Genomic DNA, 22,617 nt, shown 5'->3' with positions numbered 1-22,617 from the left:
AAAGTAAGTATACAAATAGAGGGATACTTTCTCCTCTGAAGTAAGATAATACTAAAAATGATTGGTAGGGAGAAAAGGTAGCTTCATATTGATCTTTTTGGCAAATAAGGTGATACCATGCACAGAGTAAAAGAGAGTAGGGAGAGTAGACTTTAGGGAAACAGGAAAGGTTTGCAGCTGATGTTTGAGAGACTTACTTAGTTGTTTAGAAAGCAATCAAAAGAATGCTAAGCAGCCCTGAACACCTTGCCAAAGATGGATGGCTAACTTGATGCTAGATCCAAGCGGCAAGCTCAAGAGCAGGAAAGGGCAATAGTGGGGCTAGTAAAGATGGGGATCAAAAAACATGAGGATGAGAAAATAAAATATTGGTAAGAACATCATTGTAATCTTGAGACACAGGGTTGGATAGAAGAGCAAGTGGTATCAGGAGACCAACAGGACCCTGAGAAGAAAAGAGGAATGATTGGGCCGGGAAGTTGCCTAAAAGTAGTGAGCAGACAGGATTGTAAGAGGTGAAAAATAGGAGCATGTGATCAGAGAGTAATTGAAAATGAAAGATCTTTGATGTGGACAAGTTCCAAGTGATGACCGAGTCTAAAGCCTGATCTTCCCAGACAGCTGAAGTAAGAGAGGACACAGGTTGATGAACCCTGAAGTCAAGTTATGAGAAAGGGGTGGTGTTACTTAGATTTATTTAGGATGGCCCTAAGATCTTTGGAAAACAAAGAGCCTTCTCATTCTTTCTCTAAGTTCTACATAAAGGAATAGCTTGGGCAAGTGCTGTTTTAGAGAGTGTGGGAAGAGTGACAGGAAACAAGTAGCAGCTTTGAGTGCTAACACACCTAGAATATCTATAGAAGCATACACTAGAAGCTACTAAGGTCAGGGAAGGGACAGTATGGCTGGGAGACAGAGGTAGAAAGAATATTTTTTACTATACGTCTTTTTATACTTTTTGAATTTTAAACTACGTGTAATAATTAAAAAATAAGAAAAATAAAAACACGTAGATATTACAGATGCAGATAGTAACCAGCTTGTTTAACTTTAAAGCAGTTTATCCCTTACTTGTTCTTTCTGGTTTTGAAAAAGATGAATGTGATGGGTACGGTTGATAAAAAGAATCTGTAAAAGTACGTTATTCATAGTATAGTATTTTGCTACATTATTTTCAAGCACTGGTCTCTTAATTTGAATCTTTCATCATATGTCTTGTAATCCCTGGAGTATTTTAGAATTTCCTTCAGTGGAATCACAGCTTTCCCTCACTCTAAGTCTGATTTAGCCATTAATAGAATCCTTTAAATAGATCTCCCTCTGTTAACTTCTTCGGTTCAAACTGAGAGATGTCATCTAACCTAGGAAGAGATAGAAAGCAATTAGGAGTTAGCATTCTCGCACTCTTTTAGGGATCCTGTGTCCTCGTCTGGTTTGAAAAGATAAACATCTCCAGGATATCAGCACATTCAGGGTTTGAGAATTAGCACACTGATTCATCCAAAAGCCAAATAAAATGTTGCTGAGATTTTCCTATTATTCTTCTATTAGTTAAATAACCAGAGGTAATGACAATTATATATATTTAATTAAATATATTTAACAAATGTAGTAATTTCTATTGCAATAATTTACATGTTTTCCCTTTTAAAATCTTAAACCAGGTGTGAAAATCACATCAACACTGCAAGTGTTGAAGCTTATCAAGCAGGCTGGTGACCGAGTCCTGGTGTACTATGAAAGGCCTGTTGGCCAGAGTAATCAAGGTGCAGTGCTGCCAGATAACTTTGGCCAGTTGGAAGAAAACTTTTTGTCAAGCTCATGCCAATCGAGTTATGAAGAGGAAGCTGCTGGGTTAACAGTAGATACTGAAAGTAGAGAGCTGGATTCTGAATTTGAAGACTTGGCAAGTGATGTCAGAGCACAAAATGAGTTCAAAGATGAGGCACAATCATTAAGTCACAGTCCCAAACGTGCTCCAACAACACTTTCTATTAAACCCCTTGGAGCTATATCACCAGTTTTAAACCGTAAATTAGCTGTAGGAAGTCACCCACTACCACCAAAAATTCAGTCCAAAGATGGAAATAAACCTCCACCCCTAAAAACTTCTGAGATAACAGACCCAGCACAAGTGTCAAAACCAACCCAAGGATCTGCTTTCAAACCACCTGTGCCACCACGACCACAAGTGAAAGTTCCTTTGCCTTCCGCTGATGCTCCAAATCAGGCAGAACCAGATGTTCTCGTTGAAAAGCCAGAGAAGGTGCCACCGCCTCCTCTTGTAGATAAATCTGCTGAAAAGCAAGCAAAAAATGTGGATCCCGTAGACGATGCAGCTGCATCTAAGCAATTTTTAGCAAAGCAAGAAGTGGCCAAAGATGTCATTTCAGAAACTTCCTGCCCTACTAAGGACAGTTCGGACGACCGTCAAACATGGGAATCATCAGAAATTCTTTATCGTAATAAGCTAGGAAAATGGACAAGAACCAGAGCATCCTGTTTGTTTGACATAGAAGCCTGTCACAGGTACTTAAACATTGCATTGTGGTGCAGGGATCCTTTTAAGTTGGGAGGTCTCATCTGTTTGGGGCATGTTAGTTTAAAACTTGAAGATGTGGCTTTAGGATGCCTAGCTACATCAAACATGGAATACCTTTCCAAATTGAGACTGGAAGCCCCCTCACCTAAGGCTATAGTCACTAGAACCGCACTACGCAATCTGAGTATGCAAAAGGGATTCAATGACAAATTTTGCTATGGTGACATTACTATTCACTTCAAATATTTGAAAGAAGGAGAATCAGACCACCATGTAGTTACTAACGTAGAAAAAGAAAAAGAACCCCATTTGGTTGAAGAAGTTTCTGTTCTCCCTAAAGAGGAGCAATTTGTTGGACAGATGGGTTTAACAGAAAACAAACACAGTTTCCAGGATACTCAGTTCCAGAACCCAACATGGTGTGACTACTGTAAGAAAAAAGTTTGGACTAAAGCAGCTTCCCAGTGTATGTTTTGTGCTTATGTTTGCCATAAAAAATGTCAAGAAAAGTGTCTAGCTGAGACTTCTGTTTGTGGAGCAACTGATAGGCGAATAGACAGGACACTGAAAAACCTTAGGCTGGAAGGACAGGAAACCCTCTTAGGCCTGCCTCCTCGTGTTGATGCTGAAGCTAGCAAGTCAGTCAATAAAACAACAGGTTTGACAAGGCATATTATCAATACTAGTTCTCGTTTATTAAATTTGCGTCAAGTCTCTAAAACTCGCCTTTCCGAACCAGGAACCGATCTCGTAGAACCTTCACCAAAACACACACCCAACACGTCAGACAACGAAGGCAGTGACACGGAGGTCTGTGGTCCAAACAGTCCTTCTAAACGGGGAAACAGCACAGGAATAAAGTTAGTGAGAAAAGAGGGTGGTCTGGATGACAGTGTTTTCATTGCAGTTAAAGAAATTGGTCGTGATCTGTACAGGGGCTTGCCTACAGAGGAAAGGATCCAGAAACTAGAGTTCATGTTGGATAAGCTACAGAATGAAATTGATCAGGAGTTGGAACACAATAATTCCCTTGTTAGAGAAGAAAAAGAGACAACTGATACAAGGAAAAAATCACTTCTTTCTGCTGCCTTAGCTAAATCAGGTGAAAGGCTACAAGCTCTAACACTTCTTATGATCCACTACAGAGCAGGCATTGAAGATATAGAAACTTTAGAAAGTCTGTCTTTAGACCAGCACTCCAAAAAAATAAGCAAGTACACAGATGATACAGAAGAAGACCTTGATAATGAAATAAGCCAACTAATAGACTCTCAGCCATTCAGCAGCATATCAGATGACTTATTTGGCCCATCCGAGTCTGTGTAGCAGACAGGTCTATTTAAACTTTCAAATGAATGGGGTAAAGTTGCATCTAAAGTACCACAGATACAACCATGTTTAAATCCTCTTATGCACTCTGGCCTGCTTCTCCAGTTACTTGCTTGTGTAAGAACAAAAATGAGAAAGGTTGTTTTCCAGTAAAAACATGACCAGCTTACTAATTGGTTGTTTTGGATTGCATTTATAGCTATGCTTTTTTGGGTTTATACTGGGAATTTATTTTTACTAAATTATTTAACTTTTCTAATTATGTAATTATGTAAGCTAACTTTTCATGTTTATGTATGTATGGTGTCCCCTTGTGTTATTTTCCTTCCTCTTGGTTTTTTAATTAGTGTTAAATAGAATACTGTCTAGATTCTTAACATATTTTCATTTCCATCATGGTTATAACAAATTTGCTGCATGCCCAAATTGACAACAGCAGTCACTGAGGGAACAGGTTTTGAATCTTTCTTTTGTGTTATGAAGTTTATCGTCTCTACTTGCTTGAGATTTTTGTTATTTTGGGGGTTTGGGGGTGCTTTTTGTTTTGTTTTTGCCAAATGTAACATGAAAGCAGATGCTGCAGCTTTAGTCTGTTATGCTGATTTAGTAAAAAAAATTTTTTTACATATATTGCTTGCTTTCGATGCTTCTGTGAAATTTTTTTCTAAAGCTTTTGTGCAGCTGTATGGTAAAAATATGGTGATTAATTTGAAGAGCTTACATTGAAAGACAATGTAATAGGAAATAAATGTAGAATGCAGTTGGTCAAGAACTTTGTAGAGAGGATAACAGGACTTAATTACTGAAAAACAGTAACATAGCATTTTGAAATACAATCTTTTAAAATATTGATGCTTTCCTTTTAAATGGAAATTTAAATTTTATGATTAAAAGTTCAAACATTTATTATAATTTTCTTCATCAGTTCTCCCATAGGAAATAAAGCATGTGAAAGGGTATTTAAAGTTTTGGAGGACTCTTTTTAAAATGACTGTGTTGATAACTAGTTTGGGCTGGTTTTGTTTTAGAAACATTTTCATGTAGGAGTATTCTGTGAAGGAAAGGAATCATGCAAAATATACTTATTGCTTTGGCGTCTTACAGTTGTAAAGGAATACTTCTGTAGTAAGTATTCATTAAGAAAAGAATGACAAAAATAGACAGTATTCATACATAGGAATTGGGACCAGTTCTCTGAAAATGAAGATATACTCACACTGGGTCCATTTTACGGATACCAGTAACACATGACTGAGGGAAAACAAGTAAGCTTGACTATTGTTGGGGTACCTTAACAGTTTCAGTCTGTTATATACCTATAAAATAGACAAGTATATGTTTGTCCCTTTGTAGGTAACTGCTATGATGATTGCTATATAGTGAAACTGACATGAGTTTAAAACTAGATGGAGCAGCTTTTATTGCTGGCAGGAAAAAGCATGGTGTAATATTAAGGATTGGGGCCCAGGTCTAGAGTCCAGGACTCCATAAAAGTTTAAGTTCAAGCGTTTCCATTAATGAACTGTGTAAGCATAGGCAGTTACAAGAGGACCCATCTCTAAAATGGGAATAATAATACTTTACCTCCCTCACAGTATTGTTGTGAGGGAAACAATAGCATAACTGCAAAAGTGCTTTGAACAGTAAAAAGATATACAAGTAAAAGGCATTATTTATGTGAGTGAGAAAGACATTTTTGAGGGCAGAAAAGTTATTCCACTTTAAAAATCAATAGCCAAGTCTCATGCCTTTTGTTACTTTAGTAAGCGAAAATTTCAGGTACTAAATACCTTTCTTAGCCAAAACAAAAACATCTCAGTATACTTCATTACTTATTTAAGCGTGATCTCTTTTTTTTTCTTTTTTTTGAGACAGAGTCTCGCTGTCTCCCAGGCTGGAGTGCAGTGGTGTGATCTCGGCTCACTGCAAGCTCCGCCTCCCAGGTTCACCCCATTCTCCTGCCTTAGCCTCCCAAGTAGCTGGGACTACAGGCACGGCTAATTTTTTGTATTTTTAGTAGAGATGGGGTTTCACCATGTTAGCCAGGATGGTCTCGATCTCCTGACCTCGTGATCCACCCACCTCGGCCTCCCAAAGTGCTGGGATTACAGGCGTGAGCCACCGCGCCTGGCTGCGTGATCTTATTTTAAAAGAACACTGCTATAGAAGAATTTACACACCAAATTCCTGAAAGCTAAAGTATTGTTCCATAACTTACACTTGAGGCAATCTGCTCAGTGTGTAACCACAATTGATTTTATGAAAAATAACTTACCATTGATAACCTGGAAGGTGGACTACTTGTAAGTAGCTGGTGTTTATTGGTTAAACCATGGAAGTTTTCATGATACCCAAGCATGTTGCTGAAACTGATGCATTTGAAAGAGCTGTTGAAATAATGCAGAACTTTGGTTTTATAAGAATCTACTCATGTTTTAAAAGTATTTAACTCTGTAGACCACAATTATAGGAAGCTCAGTAATGCTGCTAATGACATTTGTAAACTATATCTGTAATGTAGTGCAATATTTTTATATTTCACTGGGGGAGGCAGTAGAGACATCATAGTTGTACTTTAGTGCAAATGGGGGAACACTCCAAATAGCCTAGAGTATAGTAAGGTATAAAGCTTCAATGAAAAAAGCTGTATTATATTACATTACTGATGAAATCTTGCTGCCATGCTATGTATCAATAGCTAAAAAATAATAATAAAGACTACCACAGAAAACAAGAATATCTTCATTTAATGACATCTTTTAAAAAGGTGATTGCTGCATCTCTATGGAATTATCTTCTGGTATAATTTGGCCATGCAGAAAAGCATAACAAAGTCCACTTTTCCTAAACAAAATTGCTGTTTTGCAGACTGCCTCAAAACATTTTTTTACTATGGTTTCCTTATGTATTATCAAGTTTATGGGTTTTCTTGGCTATGTATTAGTAATTAGACTTTAAAATATATTTTCTACATTAGTATTAGCTGAATGAATGGTTTAGACAAACTGAGCAACATTTTAGCATTATTAGCAATCATAATAGGCTATATTTCTTCATATCAAGCCTTATATTCAATATCAGAAGTACTTGAAATAAGTGGCTATTTTGTGATGCTGGGAGGAGAAAACACAACCTAAAAATTTTGAGGGGTACTATCAAGTTCTAAATATATAGCTGAATTTTTTTAAAGCAATTTGGAAATATTTGGCTCTTACTAATAAGATAAATAGTAAAATGTTAAGTCCCCTAAAAGTGAATAAATTTTAAATACCTACTTTTAAAAATACTGTCTTCTAAACTGACATAATTGCTTTTCTTACCAAAAAAAAAGAAGGAGAGGTTCCCCTAATTCCTTTTGGGCCATAGATCCCCTTTTAGGATCTGATTAAAGATGTGGACTTTCACCACAGGAAGATACCCATGGGCACACCATTCAAAATGTATCAGATTTCAAGGGTTTTACGAACTCCCCCGGGGTTAAGTCAAATGGGTGGATATTACAGCTGTTTTCATCAGATGGTTATTTGTTGACAACCATCAGGACAACAATGTTGATAGATGGAAGGATAACTTACTGGTTTTTTTCCACATTGAATGTGGCTAGTTACATATCTCAATTTAAAATAAATTGTGGAAAGCCAAAAAAGTATGGTCAAGCTAAACTGGGGTGGCTTTTACCTGATGCCTACAAGCACAGAAAAATAGTTTTTAATTAAATATCCACAGTCAAAATGATACCTTATGTATTTTATTCCAACAACATTTGGTTTATAAAGGAATACAAACAGGCACAAAACATGGTTCGGAAGATTTATTAAGTAAACTTGCTAAAATATGAACAGATGCACTTAGCAGTCAAACAGTTGAATATTCATTGCTACCTCATTAAAGTTTTTGTATCTGTATTACCAGGTACAAACATAAAAACCACCTCTATTCAAAAAATAAATGTTCAGAGAGCTGTATGTTCTTTGTTCTGGTACGTACATTTTAGAAAAACACCTCTTTTCAGTCTTGCTAACCAAGAATATTAGTCATAAAAGAACATAATTTTTTTCCCCAAGTACAACCTATCTTTTGCTCCCAAAACAGTTCTGAAGGTTTTATTTATATTTTATCTTATCCCGAGGGACCAACAGCAGGCATACCTTTGCCAGGCCTTCTTGCAGAAAGACACAGAGCCATAAAGGCAAAAATAAAATTGCAATAAAGTATATGGTATTGGGGCCAGGGAGAACCAGAAACCCTCAAAGAGAACCAATTTGTAGCACATTCTTTTTTAAGGCTCTACCCCTGTAGAAGTAAGAAACTAGCCTGCCTTTTTAGCCATATGAGAGTTTCCTCCAGAGCCATCTTCCAAAGTAGCAGACTTGGCCAAGTTGCCCAATGCCAAATAAGTGAGTTGGAAGTTTGTTTGCTTCAAACACACTGCACTTAGAAACCAGACTTGAAATAATCGAAGCCCCACAGAAAAGCTTCATGAAACGAAGTGTTACTTTCCTAGAGAATAAGAAAGTCACAAGATAGAGGAGTCTTTGTTCTAAAGTTCTTTGCTCCTTGATGTCGAAGTTAACACAAACACAATCTTAGCTTAACAAAACTAAGTAATTTTTGTTTATAGAACTGCAGGATTCACAAGTATTATTAGAGACATTCCACACTGCACACTCCAGTCATATCTCTTAACAAAATGACATAAATTGACAATGTTCACTAACAGTATTTGCTGTTACACTGAAAAGGCACATCAATGTTGTCATGCTTAGAAAAATACACGACACTGCACACTGGATGATATAGTTAGCACATACATTTTTAGATGTTCCATTTTTCTTTTCTGCCTGATCACTATTATTTTTACTTATTAACATATGATTCAAGACATAATTTCACTCCTCATTTTCATTTAAAATTTGTCTTCACATTGATGTGAACAACTTTCAGGAGTCTAAAAAATAGTCGTTTCAGACAACCTAAAATAAATATATTCCTAAAAAACACTTGGATGATCTGCAAACAGATCAAAGATATGTTCAGATATTGAAGTCAGAGCAGCTGTTTTTAGCCTCTTGTTTCCTTTTCTAAAACTTGAAGTAGATGGCGATTAACCTTATCATGTTTAAACAACCTTGACAGTATAAGGTACATGTACCCTCAATTTTCTTCACCCAGTAAGACAAGTATGCATCTTAAAGGGAAAGCTTTTAGTTCATAACAATATGTTTGGTTGCTTTTCTCTGCTTTCAGAACATTTACTGTTTTTCCCTTACTGGCTTTAGTGTTTGCTGCCAACCAAATAACATGTTAACATATAATTTACAACTCTCTCTAGGTAGTTGATTACATAGAAAACTAACGCCAGCTAAGATTTATGGATTCAAAAGATGACTGACACAAGTTCTTGTCCTCTACACTTGAGAGAACTAGCTCTTTAACGCATAAATATATTGATAGTAACTACAAGTTAAATAACATTCAGTGTCACTATATAACATGCTGTCTTACTTGATTCTGTTTTTCAGACTTCATTCTAGTTTCTCTTTGTTGGAAGAGTCTCAGAGATAATGTGTGCTTTAATTTTAAACACTCATTACCAATATGATTTTTGCCCAAATGTTTGTTAATGTAAGTTAAAAAATTATATTTGGTTTGGATTCAAATATTTATAGATTTACACAATACCTATTTCATCAAAATATATTGTATGATATTTAATAAAATTAAATACATAAAATAAAGTTTCAACACTATTTATACAAACCCCTAGAAAAGCTTCTTTTTCTTTATAAGGCTGTTGGCAATCGACCATAACCATGGAAAAGAAATAATAACCTTTGGTTTTACTCTTTCACCAGGGATGGATGGTATGACTAAGACAGTTCTGGATGAGTCGTGTCACTGGAAACACTGTTTTATACAATTAAACACTTTGATGATTTTTGAGGGTCTCATCTCAGTCACTTTCAGATTCTTCATCATCACCTATCGGATATGACTGGATATTATTCTGAGTGTACATTTTTGTTTTAATAGGGCAGTTGTGATCCATGAGAATAGCCTAAAAGAGAGCAAAGTGCAAGTATATTAACTTCTTGTTTCATAAAGATAAGATGGTTTTAACCTACTGTTTTTAAGGATTATAAGTTTGAAAACTATGTAGTATTACTTGCTATTAACCAGTCATTTGGAGCAATTGCCAGACGCCTGACCTAAAAGACCTGTAGTTCTACACTCTAAAAATTCCAGGCAATTGGAGACAGAAGTGGTCTCTGTAGTATTTTCATTATACCTGTCAGGGGCCATAAGTCCACTCTGGGAACTTATACTCTATGAAGCAAGGGATAGGCAGGTTAGGTTTGTTATACTTAGAATCTTGGAATTGGGGTATGGGGATCCCGGAGATCACCCAGTCCAGCTTCTGTTTACAGACGTCATTGTGGCAACACACCTTGAAAAAATGTGCTCTCTCCTTAATGAGAGAAGCCCTCACATGTGAGAAATGTACCTAAGTCTGGACTACAACCCGTTCCATTGTTTGCATTCATGAATCTGGTTCTGGTATCTTTTTCTTTCTTTCTTTTTGAAATGAAGTCTTGCTTCATCACCCAGGCTGGAATCCAGTGTTGTGATCTTGGCTCACTGCAACCTCTACCTCCTGGGTTCAAGCAATCTTTCCACCTCAGCCTCCCAAGTAGCTGATATTACAGGTGTGCACCACCACTCGCAGCTTTTTTTGTATTTCTAGTAGAGATGGGGTTTCACCATGTTGGCCAAGCTGGTCTCAAACTCCTGACTTCAAGTGATCCCCCCTCCTCAGCCTCCCAAAGTGCTATGACTACAGACATGAGCCGCTGCACCAGTTCTGATATCTTCACAGGCTGCCCTTACAATCTTTTGTTGTTGTTTTGAGACAGTGTGTCACTCATGCCATAGTGCAGTGGTGCAATCTCGGCTCACTGCTGCTTCCCAGGCTCAAGCCATCTTCCCACCTCAGACTCCTGAGTAGCTGTGACTACATGCATATGCCACCAAGACTGGCTAATTTTTAATTTTTTAATTTTTTTTTTTTTTTGTAGAGATGAGATCTCACTATATTGCCTAGGTTGCTCAAACTCCTGGGCTCAAGTGATCTTCCTGCCTCAACCTCCCAAAGTGGTAGGATTACAGGTGCAAGTAACCATGCTTGGCCCCCAATCTTTTAAGACCATATTGTCATGGCCCCTTAGATTTTCTTCTTAGGCAAAACATGCTAGAGCTATTATTTTTTCACACATGTGATTTCCTGACCACCTGTCCCCAATCCTGGCTGTCCTCTAGCTAAAATATATGATTTTTTTAAAAATCCTCTTCTGATGAGCATGAAATTCTCATGCCCTCCTTTATTGTTACTGAAAATTTAAAAACTGTGACAAAAACGTGCTGCTCTGCTTTCAAATCAGATTGTCAAATAAGTATTTGCTTATATTTGATAACACAGCTGGCATTTATCATGCCAAGACCATGCTAAGCATTTTAGAAGCAATACATCACAATAACCCTCTGTGGGAGGTGAGAAAACAGGCACAGAGCAGTTAAAGAATTTGACCGAGGGATGTACAGCTAGGATGGGGCAGACAGGAGCTGCTTGCAGCACTCCATGGTAGTTAGACGAGCACAGAGGATGGCAAGGGGGCATCATGTGCAACTAAAATGAATTATCAGGTATGTCTTGAGTTTTTCTCCATGTGAACTACTCCCCCAATATTTTTTTTGCAGTTTGCAAATCTAAATAGATTAAAATGTATCTGATGTTGGCCTATTGCAACCCATCTTGTCTGTTAGCTATTACTCCCAGCTCTTGTCCCCAGAGAAGACTCCACTCAGTGCTTGACCCATTTATCATTTCCCAAGACATTCTCCAGTGATGTCTGTAACGTGTGAAGATAAGGACTTCCTTGACCCTCTGAGTTAGGCTGCCAGCTCAACCTGTCAGCTTCTAACTTAACTGTTTTTTATGCTGCTTGCCAAGTGAATTGATACTTGTATTCAATAAAGAGCTCAATTTTTAAAATAATGGCGGCACTAGAATTTGTACACCAGAACGTTCTCCCCATGTAACACGAAGGTTTAACCCCCCTAACAATAGAAGTCTCATCTCCCCCAGATTAATGATTCTCGAGGAAATGTAGGGGTGGAGAGATGGAGCAGGTTAAAAAATGAAATTTGAGGGCCCTGTCCTCATGTGACAACGGTGTCAACAAACTTTGAGAAACTGCCCTAGTTACATGGCATTATCTAAGACTATAGCACTGTCATCTGGCTGACAACAGCTGAAGGGACGCCTATTAGGTGTTGCATCTCAGTGCCCTTAAGGTCCTATCCCAGCATCTTAGTTACCTCCCTGCACAGGCAAGGACAGGGACTCCAGGGTCCCAAGTGGAGTGCTCACTGCTGGTTCAGTGCCCAGGGAAAGCTATCCTGTAGAGGCGGGAGTTGAGGTAAACTTTGAAAGATGGAAAAGATTTGGACAGCAAGGGAGGTGGCAATTAGTAAAACATGAGTTATTTACCAAGCAGGACACTAAGTAAGCCAGCCTGGCCACCACAGAGGTCTGCTGAGGAGGCACAGTGAGATACCAGTTGGGACACCCAAATGGAATGCAGGGCATGAGGCCTCGATCCTTGCACAGCCCCCAGGCAGGCAGGTCACCTTATAAAGAATGGTCATCACTACCTTATTCCTAATCTTGGCTTATCCACATTAGACCTGAATGTAGGAATATGTCATCTTAAGCACCCCAGAACCTAGGACTGGGCACATGATATGAACGCAACAAAAAACTGCACTGCAGGAAAAGCAGTTCAGTCAGACTGATTATTTGGCATCATGCAGACTTAACTGACTAGCATTTGTTAATTCACCCAAACCATATTTATTAACAGCCTGTTTCAGATGAAGTTTTCCTCCTTTAAATGTTCTGTAGCCTTTAAAACCTAGCTCACTGGCTTCCAAACCTCTCTTGAAAGATTTATTGTGCAATAATTGTACTTTAAACAAAAAGTTATACACAATTAAATAAGCTAGGTGGCATGTAATGTTTTGAAAGTGCCATGAAGAAAGTCATGAACAACATAAGCAGGTCAGTCAGGTGCCCGGGGAACAAGTAGGGCGGCCACAGTGCAGGCAGGTAAATTAAACCTGCTCTCCACACACTGCTGTGGTGAGGAAGGTGTGTTCCACTCTCAACCGAAGAGAAAATCAATAGGAGGGGATTGGCATTTGAATTCAGAGCAAAGCCCTCTTACTGAGAGGTGAGCCCCAGCCCCTCCAAATGCCCCTTTCATGAGTTAGGATCTCCTAAGTGGTACAAACAGACAGACAAACATGGTGGACCAAATGAAAAGTAAAAGTAATACAAAGCTGGGGTAGTGAACCCATAAAAGCATTAAAAGATAAGAGTGCCAGTCTTCGAGATTTTGATAGGTACCGGGCCTTCTGAGTAGGAAAGTTTTATTCTCTTTAACATAACTAGAAAAGCAATGATGGTTTTGCACCCACTATTTAAATACCTGCAAAGGGACAAATTCTATAAACAACTTAGAATATGCAGAATGTGGTCTATCTCAGCAGCCTCCGGCCACCCCATCCTTGGGGCATCCTTGGATGCCCCACCCATGGCATCCAGAAAACAGAGATATTGCTGGAAGGGCTTTATGGAACAACTATCAGAGCCATCCAGGAAAAGAAAGCTGCAATCCTCAAACCACCTAATTTCTTGTCTTGGCAACAATTGGAAACTTCAAGAGTAAAATTAAGAAGCGTGCCTTGTCTTTAAAAATAATTCTTCAACCTGGAAAAAAAAATCCACAACACAGCTCTTCTCAACTGGGAATTTTGAGAGTGAAGCGCTACCATGTAACTGTCTTATAATACATTTTTCCTCAAATGGTAATGTTGATATTTCCGTATGTGCAGAGGGACTTGAGTAACAGTTTTTTTCCTCCACCTATACTGATGATGCTGATTATAAAAAACAGAAATCCGGTAAACCAAATGGAAGACAAACTCACATGCTCATAAAATAGTTCATGATTCTGTCACTTGTGATCCATGAAAACAGCATTATATCTTACAATATAAAACAGCTTAAGTCCAAACACCTTGTTATCAGGATGCTGTCTAATGGAAGAATGATTTGCTAAGGGTCGTATGCCTTCTGGGCCTCACATCCCCCAGCATTTGGCAAATGCTCATCCTGAACGCCAGCACTCATCTGCTCTGGGGTTTCTCAACTGCATGGTCATTGATTCTTCCTCCTCCCTCACACACTGCTGTCCTGCCTGCATGCCCCCTTATCATTAGGTGCTGTCGGCCGCCACCACTGGCTTCCTGCTCTGCTTGCACAATGAGTAGGCAGCAGCTGCTGGCCAACGCTCTCAAATGTCACCATTAGGCCAGTCAAATGGCATCTGATGTGATGCCTTCAATTATGGGCATCATTGATGGGCAGCAAGATGCACACCTTCTCAAGTTTTTAATGATTTATCTTGCTAGGTGCTTATTAAGGATTGTAACATCTTGCAGTGAAAGTGGCTTTCTGGAAACCTATAATTCTTACTGTTTGGCCTTTCAGGATCGTCTCTTCCACTTCCTTCAGCATTTTTTTAAAACATGAAGTATTCGTTTAAATTGGGAAAGAGGAGGGGTACTGAGGCCTGCCTTCTGCTAGTCCTTCTGCGGAACACAGTGGTGATTGGCTGGGCAAGCACATTCTCTGCTCAGCCTCTGACCTCATTCATTTTCCCAAGGCCACAGATAAGCCATCAGGCTGCCGTTCGCAAACGGACATCACAACAGCCACTGATGTTTGCCGGCTTGGCAAGGGGAGCCCATTCAGCAGCTTTGGGGTCTGTATAGCAAAAGGAAACTCTCACATCACAAAGGAAGAAAAATGGAGAAAATTCAGGTATTGCTGGACTGACGGGGAAGCCAGAGAGTTAGATAAGCAGGAAAGAGTGGGGTGATATTGGAAATAGGAACACACTTTTTGAGCTACAGGGCCAGTCACTCTGTTGGGATTCTTTCATTTAATCCTCACAACAATCCAATGAGGTAGACGTTATCATTTCTCCATGCAACAGAGGAGAAAACCAAGACTCATAAGCCTCTACATGGTGGGGCCAACTTGGTTCCCAGGCCCATGCTAGCCCTAACTATCTCCCAGGAGTCTTCAGTTTCCTGGGCTACATGAGCATTTGTAGGTGATTTTATACATACACACAGACACACACAAACACACATATACACACATATATACTTTTTTCGGTCAAAAACATTGAGAGTAACCTCCATTCAGCCTTAAACTGTTATCATGGCAACAGAATGGCAGTTTGCATTTGTGCTGAGAATTTTCTGACTCCATTTGGGCAAGGCATTGGGCTAGGGTCAGCCAAGCAAAGACGCATCTGGAATTTACACACCCAAGCTGGAAAGCAGATGTCTCCTAAGAGAGGTCTGAGAAGGTGATGTGGTTTTCAGAGCTGGGGAAGCATCTAAGCAAGTGGAGGGAAGGACAAGGGGATGGCTTCTGTCTGAGTTATTTCCACAGCACCTTCCATACCTTTTCCATGAGTAAGACGGGCCATGCATTACTCAAAAGTATCTAGTTAAATCCTATTTAAAATAAAGGGCACAAGGCCAGTGCCCAGTGCTTGATATATTTTAAAATATGTGGAATGAATTAATGAATGTAAAAAAACACCCAAGACAAACACAGGCGGCACATAACCTTATTTTAAGGTTTGTCTTTAAATCTCCTTTTGGGGAAAAGCATCAAAGGGCAGTTCAGGAAATGCCAAAGCATTAAGATGCATTCAGTTCCACTGTCAGAAAGACCTTCTGATGTACTTCCAAGAGAACATTACAAACAAACCTCACATCTATTCAAACACAAAAATGCATGTCCTCTTGTTCACCTCATTCATCCTTAATCCAAGACACTCTCCTTTCACCTGGACAAGTACCTATCAGCATTTGCTGTTTTAAACACTGGCAACACCAGATAAGAAAGATGATCAGAAACACTGAGCTTCTCCTTGCTGGGTAAGGTAAATACCTTAGAAAGGTTAAAATGACTCATGCATTTCAAAATTCAAATTTTGAATCAATTAATTTGGACTTTTTCAAAAGAGGGATGCTTTATACTCTATATCTTGCCTATGGCTATAATTTTGGTCATAAAGTTATTAATTAAATCGTTCTATGTGTTCACATATACCCCAAAGTGCATATACAATGATTTTTCCATAAAAATCGTAGAATCATCTCTAAAATCCTACATACAGTAAAGACAAGACAGCAACTATTACTGAATGCTGTAAGGGTTATGAGAAAAGCAACAGCACCACAAATGGCTAACCTTGGGCATAAGTACAGGAGGCAGAAAGATTGTGTCCAAGATTTTCAAGAACCATAGAAAATCAAATTGAATTATTCCAGGTTTATACTTGGTCGACAAAAGAGCAACACTGATGCTAATCTATGTACAAAAATAATTTCATTCTCCCAGTTTATAAACATAAGCTTGAAAGAAATAACTCTCACAGTAATAAAAAAATAAAAGAAGTAACTGCTCTATGTGGTACAAACTAAAAAGGAATTCTCACCATTTACATTTGGAGGCTTTAGAATGAAACCATGAGGAAGTTATCAGGAAGGCCATGCTAAAATTATCAAGAAATGCTCACTGCATCCTAAATTTTTCTTACCATTTTTTCTTCTTTGGCAGGTGGACTTCGAAGAAAAAAGCAGAGAGGGGCAAAAAGAATATCAATTATCCCAATAATTGTCATGAGCCATGGAAATCCAATTGCCTTTGCAATAGCACCACCAGCAGAAGGACCTTTCAGGAAACAGAGAATTAGATAAAGCTCTTTCCAAATGTCTTATAGACTGAAAGATGCAAAGATTTAAATAATTTTAGTAGACGTTATCCATTGTGTATTGAGGTAAAAGGTTCTTATGAAAAGCCAATGTCCTTACCTATAGCATACCCCATACAAAATGCCACATCTGCAATGGCGTACACACTCCCATAGACGGACACGTGCCGCAGGTCTACGAGGTAGCCCATGATGGGCATCATTGATGAATCCACCATTCCTGAGGACAATCAGGGAACACAGTGTATAGAAAACGGATGTAAACCCAAAATGGGCTGAATATCAGGGACTGTGTCTTAAACTCACGACCCTGCCAGCTCTTCCCCTTCTGTCATCACCACCTGCAAGTCTTGGGGTGATACTGATCTTTGAGTAGAAAGAATGAAGGAAGCCTTTTCTGACCCCCAGAGGAGGTCAGGTTCCCCTCGTATACAGTTGTTCTCTCACAGCATCATCTCAATTGTCATTCATTCTTCAATTCTTTGCTAAATGCCCAACTCTTCTGTTGGTTTTGTTCACCCATATCCCCAGCACTTGTACATATTAGGAAGCAGCAAGCAACATTTCAATGAAAGAAACTTTCCTCATGTGCCTGCCACTGACACATGTGGAGGGGAGGGCACCAACCTCTGAGTCCCTGCCAGTGTGTTCACAGACACTGGCTCACAGCAGCCAATCATGAGCATCCCCATTTTATAGATGAGGAAACCAATATTCAGAGAGGTGAGGCTTGACTACCCTCACTAAGCCAGGGAGTCTGAGCCAGGAACTCTGAACACACACCCTCTTTACGCTACCTGCTCCCCACTATTCAAAAGACGAGATTCTAATGCTGGTCGTGGTTGTTGCTGGGGTGTATGTCTGTATGTATATGTGTGTATGTGTGTATTTATGTGTATGTATGTATATGTATATATGTATCTGTGTATGTCTGTGTATATGTGTGTATGTGTATGTATTTATGTGTATTATGTATATGTATATATGTATCTGTATATGTATGTGTGTATGTGTGTTTGCATGTGTATGTGTCTATGTGTATGTGTAGTCCACCCTCTACAGGGGTGGACTGAGCACTTACTTTTATCATGATCAATTGGTATATTATAAATAAGAGACAAAAGTATACCATTCACTCAAAATAGTGACAGATTTTTTCCTAACATATTCTCATTCTTAACATTACAAAAGCCCATCTCCTTGCCCATGGGAATTCCTGCAGCACAGGTGGTCATCAACACATTAGTCTGCTTTGTCTGTACTAAAACCTCTTCAAAATATATATGTGAAGCCTTTGCCCCCACCCTCATGAGAAGACCTGCTCATAGGGAGGAGTCCACACAAATGAGCTCTGTGCAAGGGATTCCTGTTTGCCCAGCCCCAGCAGTGGAGCATCAGTTTCCTTCTGTAAATATCAGCTTTTAAAAAATACTGGTTTTCAGGAAATAAATGACTAGTGCATAGAAGCAGGTGTCTTTACACAGAGAATCGACAGGCTGTAATTTAGCTAAGCTGCCTGCAGCCTCCTTCCAAGATCCTAGAAATTTAGGTTGAGGAACTACAGTCTACCAGAGGAAGAAGAACCCTTCCTAGTGGAAAAGCAGTTTTAAATGTAGGCACAAGGTTCGTGTGACTTACCAATTGCAAAACCAACTCCAAAGTTCGGAGCTATGAGTCCATAAATGTTTTTTGCAAATGGAATCTGTAAGAGGAAATAAATGTTATGCTAAAATAACAAGAGATCCAACTCTAAATCATCTCGGAAAGTCTTGAACTTGTGTTTTCTCTGGGCGTGGTATGCCTGTTCCCTTCTGAAGAAAACAGGAGGAAGGGTGGGGTTTGTGAAGAACCAGACCCTCCAAATCTTTAAAAGTCAAAGCTTGAAACGAGTTTTATGACCACCATGAAAAACTTGTCACCGGCATATGTGAAAGATCAGCCTAGTCCACCCTCAAGTTTTGACAAGAACAAGTAGGCCTCATGAGGGATGGATATTGGCCATTGGTAGAAGAGATTTTATTCTAGAAAAACATCTTGCTATTGTTTCAGGTTGGTTGTCCTGAAGTGTTTAAGACACTGTCAAGCTTAAGATGATGCAGGGGAAAAGTTAAACTGTGAAATAAAACATTTTAAATAATTTCTGACATAAAATGAAAATGCACTCCTTGGAAAGTCTTGTCCAAACATTTTTAAGATGATAAAAAATTAGAATAAAATGAAAGCTGTAATAAAATATCAACAAACTCAAACGTAAAATGTTTCTTGGTGATTCTTGCCCAAGGCGCAAGTTTTATTCACAGATTGTTCCCACTTGTCAAATGCCATCTTTTACTCACACATAAAATGCTGACTCCAACAATTATCATTCCCAGAAGAGCACAAAGCCACCTACCAAAAGAAAAAGCACCATCAAGAAATGATCATTTGATTTTTTTCTAGTCCAAATTTTCAACGGAAATCAAAACAATTACTTGTAACAGCGAAGGCAGAAACAACTTAGAATTTTTTGAAAGAACTACATTATTATAACAGAATGAGTGTTGTTTTCATATCATCTTACCTCCCCATTTTGTGTGCAAGTATCCCAAAAATATTGGTTCCAATGAGATAAGAGATACTAGCTGGCAAGAAAGCAACGCCTGTAAATTTATGAAAACGAGACCTTATCAGTGCTGATATCAGTCATATGTTAGAAAAACTAATAACTGTAGACACCACAATGTTGATGAGAGCAGATGAAATGAAGCCCCGGGGCCCACACCCCAGCAGCTAATATCCGGCGCCTGCCGGATCCAGTCTGGACCCACGTGGCTTATCCTCCACACAAAGCTGCTGAGACACTCCAGAAATGAAAGTCCTTTCTCTATCAACTGCTTCATCTTGCCTCCATCTCTGGCTGGTGGTGGGCTTCACACGTGGGCCGATACGAACAGCTCCTGCCTGGGAGCTCAGCACCTGCAACCTTATGTGTGATTTCATCCAACAGAAGTAAGACGCAGTCATTGAAAGAATTAGGGAACCGTGAGATAAGCAAAAAGAAAAAAGTTAAAATTACCCCAAACCCCATCCATTACTCAGATAATCACCACAGTTATTTTCCCCTGTAAGTTTATTTACATATATAAATATATTTATGTGTGTTTTGATTTACAAAAAAAAAAAGGATTATACTTTATCCTGCTTGTTTCAGTTAGCTTTATGAACATTTTTCTATGTCAGAAACATAAATGTCTGCCTGGTCATTTTTTGTGGTCAAGTCAGTTTTCTTTTTTTTTTTTTTTTTTTTGAGACGGAGTCTCGCTCTGTCACCCAGGCTGGAGTGCAGTGGCACGATCTTGGCTCACTGCAACCTCTGCCTCCCAGGTTCAAGTGATTCTCTTTCCTCAGCCTCCCGAGTAGCTGGGACGACAGGCACACACCACCACGCCTGGTTAATTTTTGTATTTTTAGTAGAAACTGAGTTTCAACATGTTGGCCAGGCTGGTCTCAAACTCCTGACCTCAGGTGATCCGCCTGCCTCAGCCTCCCAAAGTGCTGGGATTACAGGCGTGAGCCACCACGCCCGGCCTCCTATCCAAGTTTTATTGCTGCCCCCATAGAGGACACCTGCATCCCCCAGGTTCTCATGTGCCCAGGGTGATTTTCTGCTGGGGGTGGCAGCAGTGGCCTTGAACGTGTCCTCCACATTGAACAGAAAGGCCTAGCCATATCAGACCCAGCTTGGCTACAGGGGAATTGTCCACATCAGCTGTGTCTGGTCCTCATCCATTATTAGAACCACAGGACAATCTCTTTATGAGTGACTGCTTTTCAAACTCCTAGTGATTTTAGTATTTTTTCCTTGAAATCAGATATATCAGACTTGATTCCAAGCCTTGCCCACACATAGTAAAAGTTACTTTGTTCTCAATCAGAGGACTGCATAAGTGAGACACGCAGGTAGATATCAGATGACCAAGTGCCTGCTACACTCAAAATGCATGGGGCCTGGAGGTCCTTCTCATCCCGGCAGCTGGCCATACACTTACAGGCAAGTGTGATCTTGTCTCTTTAGGATAAAGCACGAATGTCTACCATCAAACCCAGAAACAGGCTGAGTCTTCCAACACAGCAGGGACTTCCAAATAAATGGCTCCATGAGCTAAATCCAAAACCAGATCATTCTAGACATGGGGGTTCTGGGAAACACTAATAAAGAGCAATCTCATTTCATTTTCCAGGGAATTATTTCTGTCATGCTTAGCAATATGTGGTGGTCAAATAATTGTTCAGTGTAATCTGATTGAGCAAACATTTACTGACAGCCACGTGCCCAGCACAGCACTGGCCTGCAGCAAAGACAATGACAACGTGACTCTTGTCCTGACGCAAGTGTTTTGAAGGAAAGGAGCAGATGACGTTTAAACTGTGACCTGGCCAAGTGAGGAACATAACAAAAACACAGGTGTCATGCTCTGGGGACCTGGAACTGCGTCTGGCCAAGCTCCGCAGAGCAGATGGTATATAAACCTGGCCTCAAAAGTTGTGTTGTAGGACTTCCTACCAGCTCTAGGGACTGTTAGTCCGGATAGTAAGATATCATGACAACCTTTCTCTCACGATAAGAATCCCCAAGGGCCAGGTAGGTATAAATGAATAAAACAAGCAAATTGCAAGCAAAAATAACAGTGCAGATACCATGATAAAGAACAACTGGCATTCAGCCTCAGTGTCAGAGAAAGAAAATGAAAAATGGAGCGAAGAGAGGTCTGTAGTGACCCAGAGAGCCCAGACTCCATCTAGAAGGCAGACGCCACTCTCTGTGGCCATTCACTCCCCTAAGGGACTGCAGTTCCAGTATTGGAAGATCCTGTTTGTTTGTTTTTTGAGGTGGAGTCTCAATAGAGGCAGAATGTCAGTGGCTTTGTTGCCCAGGCTGGAGTGCAATGGCACGATCTCGGCTTACTGCAACCTCTGCCTCTTGGGCTCAAGTGATCCACCTGCCTCAGCCTCCCAAAGTGCTAGGATTACAGGCATGAGCCACACACCCAGCCTCAGCAAGAATTCTTTCTAGGGCTTCTCCCGACTCAGTGAGAAAAGTGTTGGCTGGCACTGGCCTGCAACAGTGCCCTGGGCCATGGCAGGAACGCTCCCTTCTGCGGGGCAACACTCTTCATGTATCTCTGCTCACACCAGAAAGTTCACCAAAGGGAGATCTTCTACCACTCCTTGTGATTTTGGTACAATCTGGCTTCAGCCACGGCCTTGGCCAGCCAGTGAGGGAGGGGCTCTGGTCATCACGAAGCCTGCAGGGAGCTGAGCTGACTGTCCAGCCCCGGAAGCAAAGGTGGAAATGAGACCTTGGGTTTCCTCCAAGCTCAAGATGACCCCTCCCTGAAGGCCAAGGGCTCGGCCTAGAACCAGAATAGGGGCAATGGCCTGCCCTGTCCTATGGCAGGCTTAGGAAGATCCTGAGTCCTCGCACCCCAGAGCCACAGAAGGCTGGCAGTCCCTCTTGTCTTCTGGTACAGGCCCGTGTCCTACCCTCCGTCCCACTTTGCATCCCCACAGCTCATTAAATACAAAGGGGCTAGAAGAACCAGAAGACAAGAGTGTGGCTCCATCCTTGTCTGGGGCCTGTTGACGAGGGCTTCAGATTCCCTTTGGGGGCTTGTAGGCCTCACCCCGAACTGTAAGTCCCTAAGTCTCAAGGTGTCCAGAGAGGCCATCTGACCTAGAACTCAGGTATAGAGAAAACACCATGAAATCATTCTTTCTCTACCCACTCAAGCCCAGGGCTTCCCCTCAAGTGGCAGATGAGGAATTTGGGGGCAGGCTGGCAAGGGA

At 40.1% G+C, this 22,617-nt stretch overlaps 2 protein-coding genes across 3 annotated transcripts in view; one reads left to right on the top strand and one right to left on the bottom strand.

Annotated features, from left to right (window-relative positions):
- PDZD8 (PDZ domain containing 8) overlaps positions 1–6,605 on the top strand; it is a 105,172-nt gene extending 98,567 nt beyond the window's left edge. For both annotated transcript variants that reach the window (XM_054435922.2, XM_054435923.2), the window contains one exon: positions 1,665–6,605. In XM_054435922.2, the coding sequence (XP_054291897.1) occupies positions 1,665–3,868 (2,204 nt within the window). In that variant the 3' untranslated portion in view covers positions 3,869–6,605. The remainder of the gene's footprint in view (positions 1–1,664) is intronic.
- The window catches only part of SLC18A2 (solute carrier family 18 member A2), a 41,544-nt gene continuing 24,210 nt past the window's right edge, over positions 5,284–22,617 (bottom strand). The window contains exons 11-16 of the mRNA XM_054435924.2: positions 19,352–19,430; positions 19,128–19,179; positions 18,430–18,493; positions 16,892–17,011; positions 16,618–16,751; positions 5,284–9,929 (exon numbers count right to left, since the gene is read on the bottom strand). Coding sequence (XP_054291899.1) covers positions 9,825–9,929; positions 16,618–16,751; positions 16,892–17,011; positions 18,430–18,493; positions 19,128–19,179; positions 19,352–19,430 — 554 coding nt within the window. The 3' untranslated portion in view covers positions 5,284–9,824. The remainder of the gene's footprint in view (positions 9,930–16,617; positions 16,752–16,891; positions 17,012–18,429; positions 18,494–19,127; positions 19,180–19,351; positions 19,431–22,617) is intronic.

This window comes from Pongo pygmaeus, chromosome 8, assembly GCF_028885625.2.
Source record: "Pongo pygmaeus isolate AG05252 chromosome 8, NHGRI_mPonPyg2-v2.0_pri, whole genome shotgun sequence".
NCBI lineage: Eukaryota > Metazoa > Chordata > Mammalia > Primates > Hominidae > Pongo > Pongo pygmaeus.
Note: the sequence above shows the minus strand (reverse complement) of the source record. Positions and strands in the feature narration are given on the sequence as shown.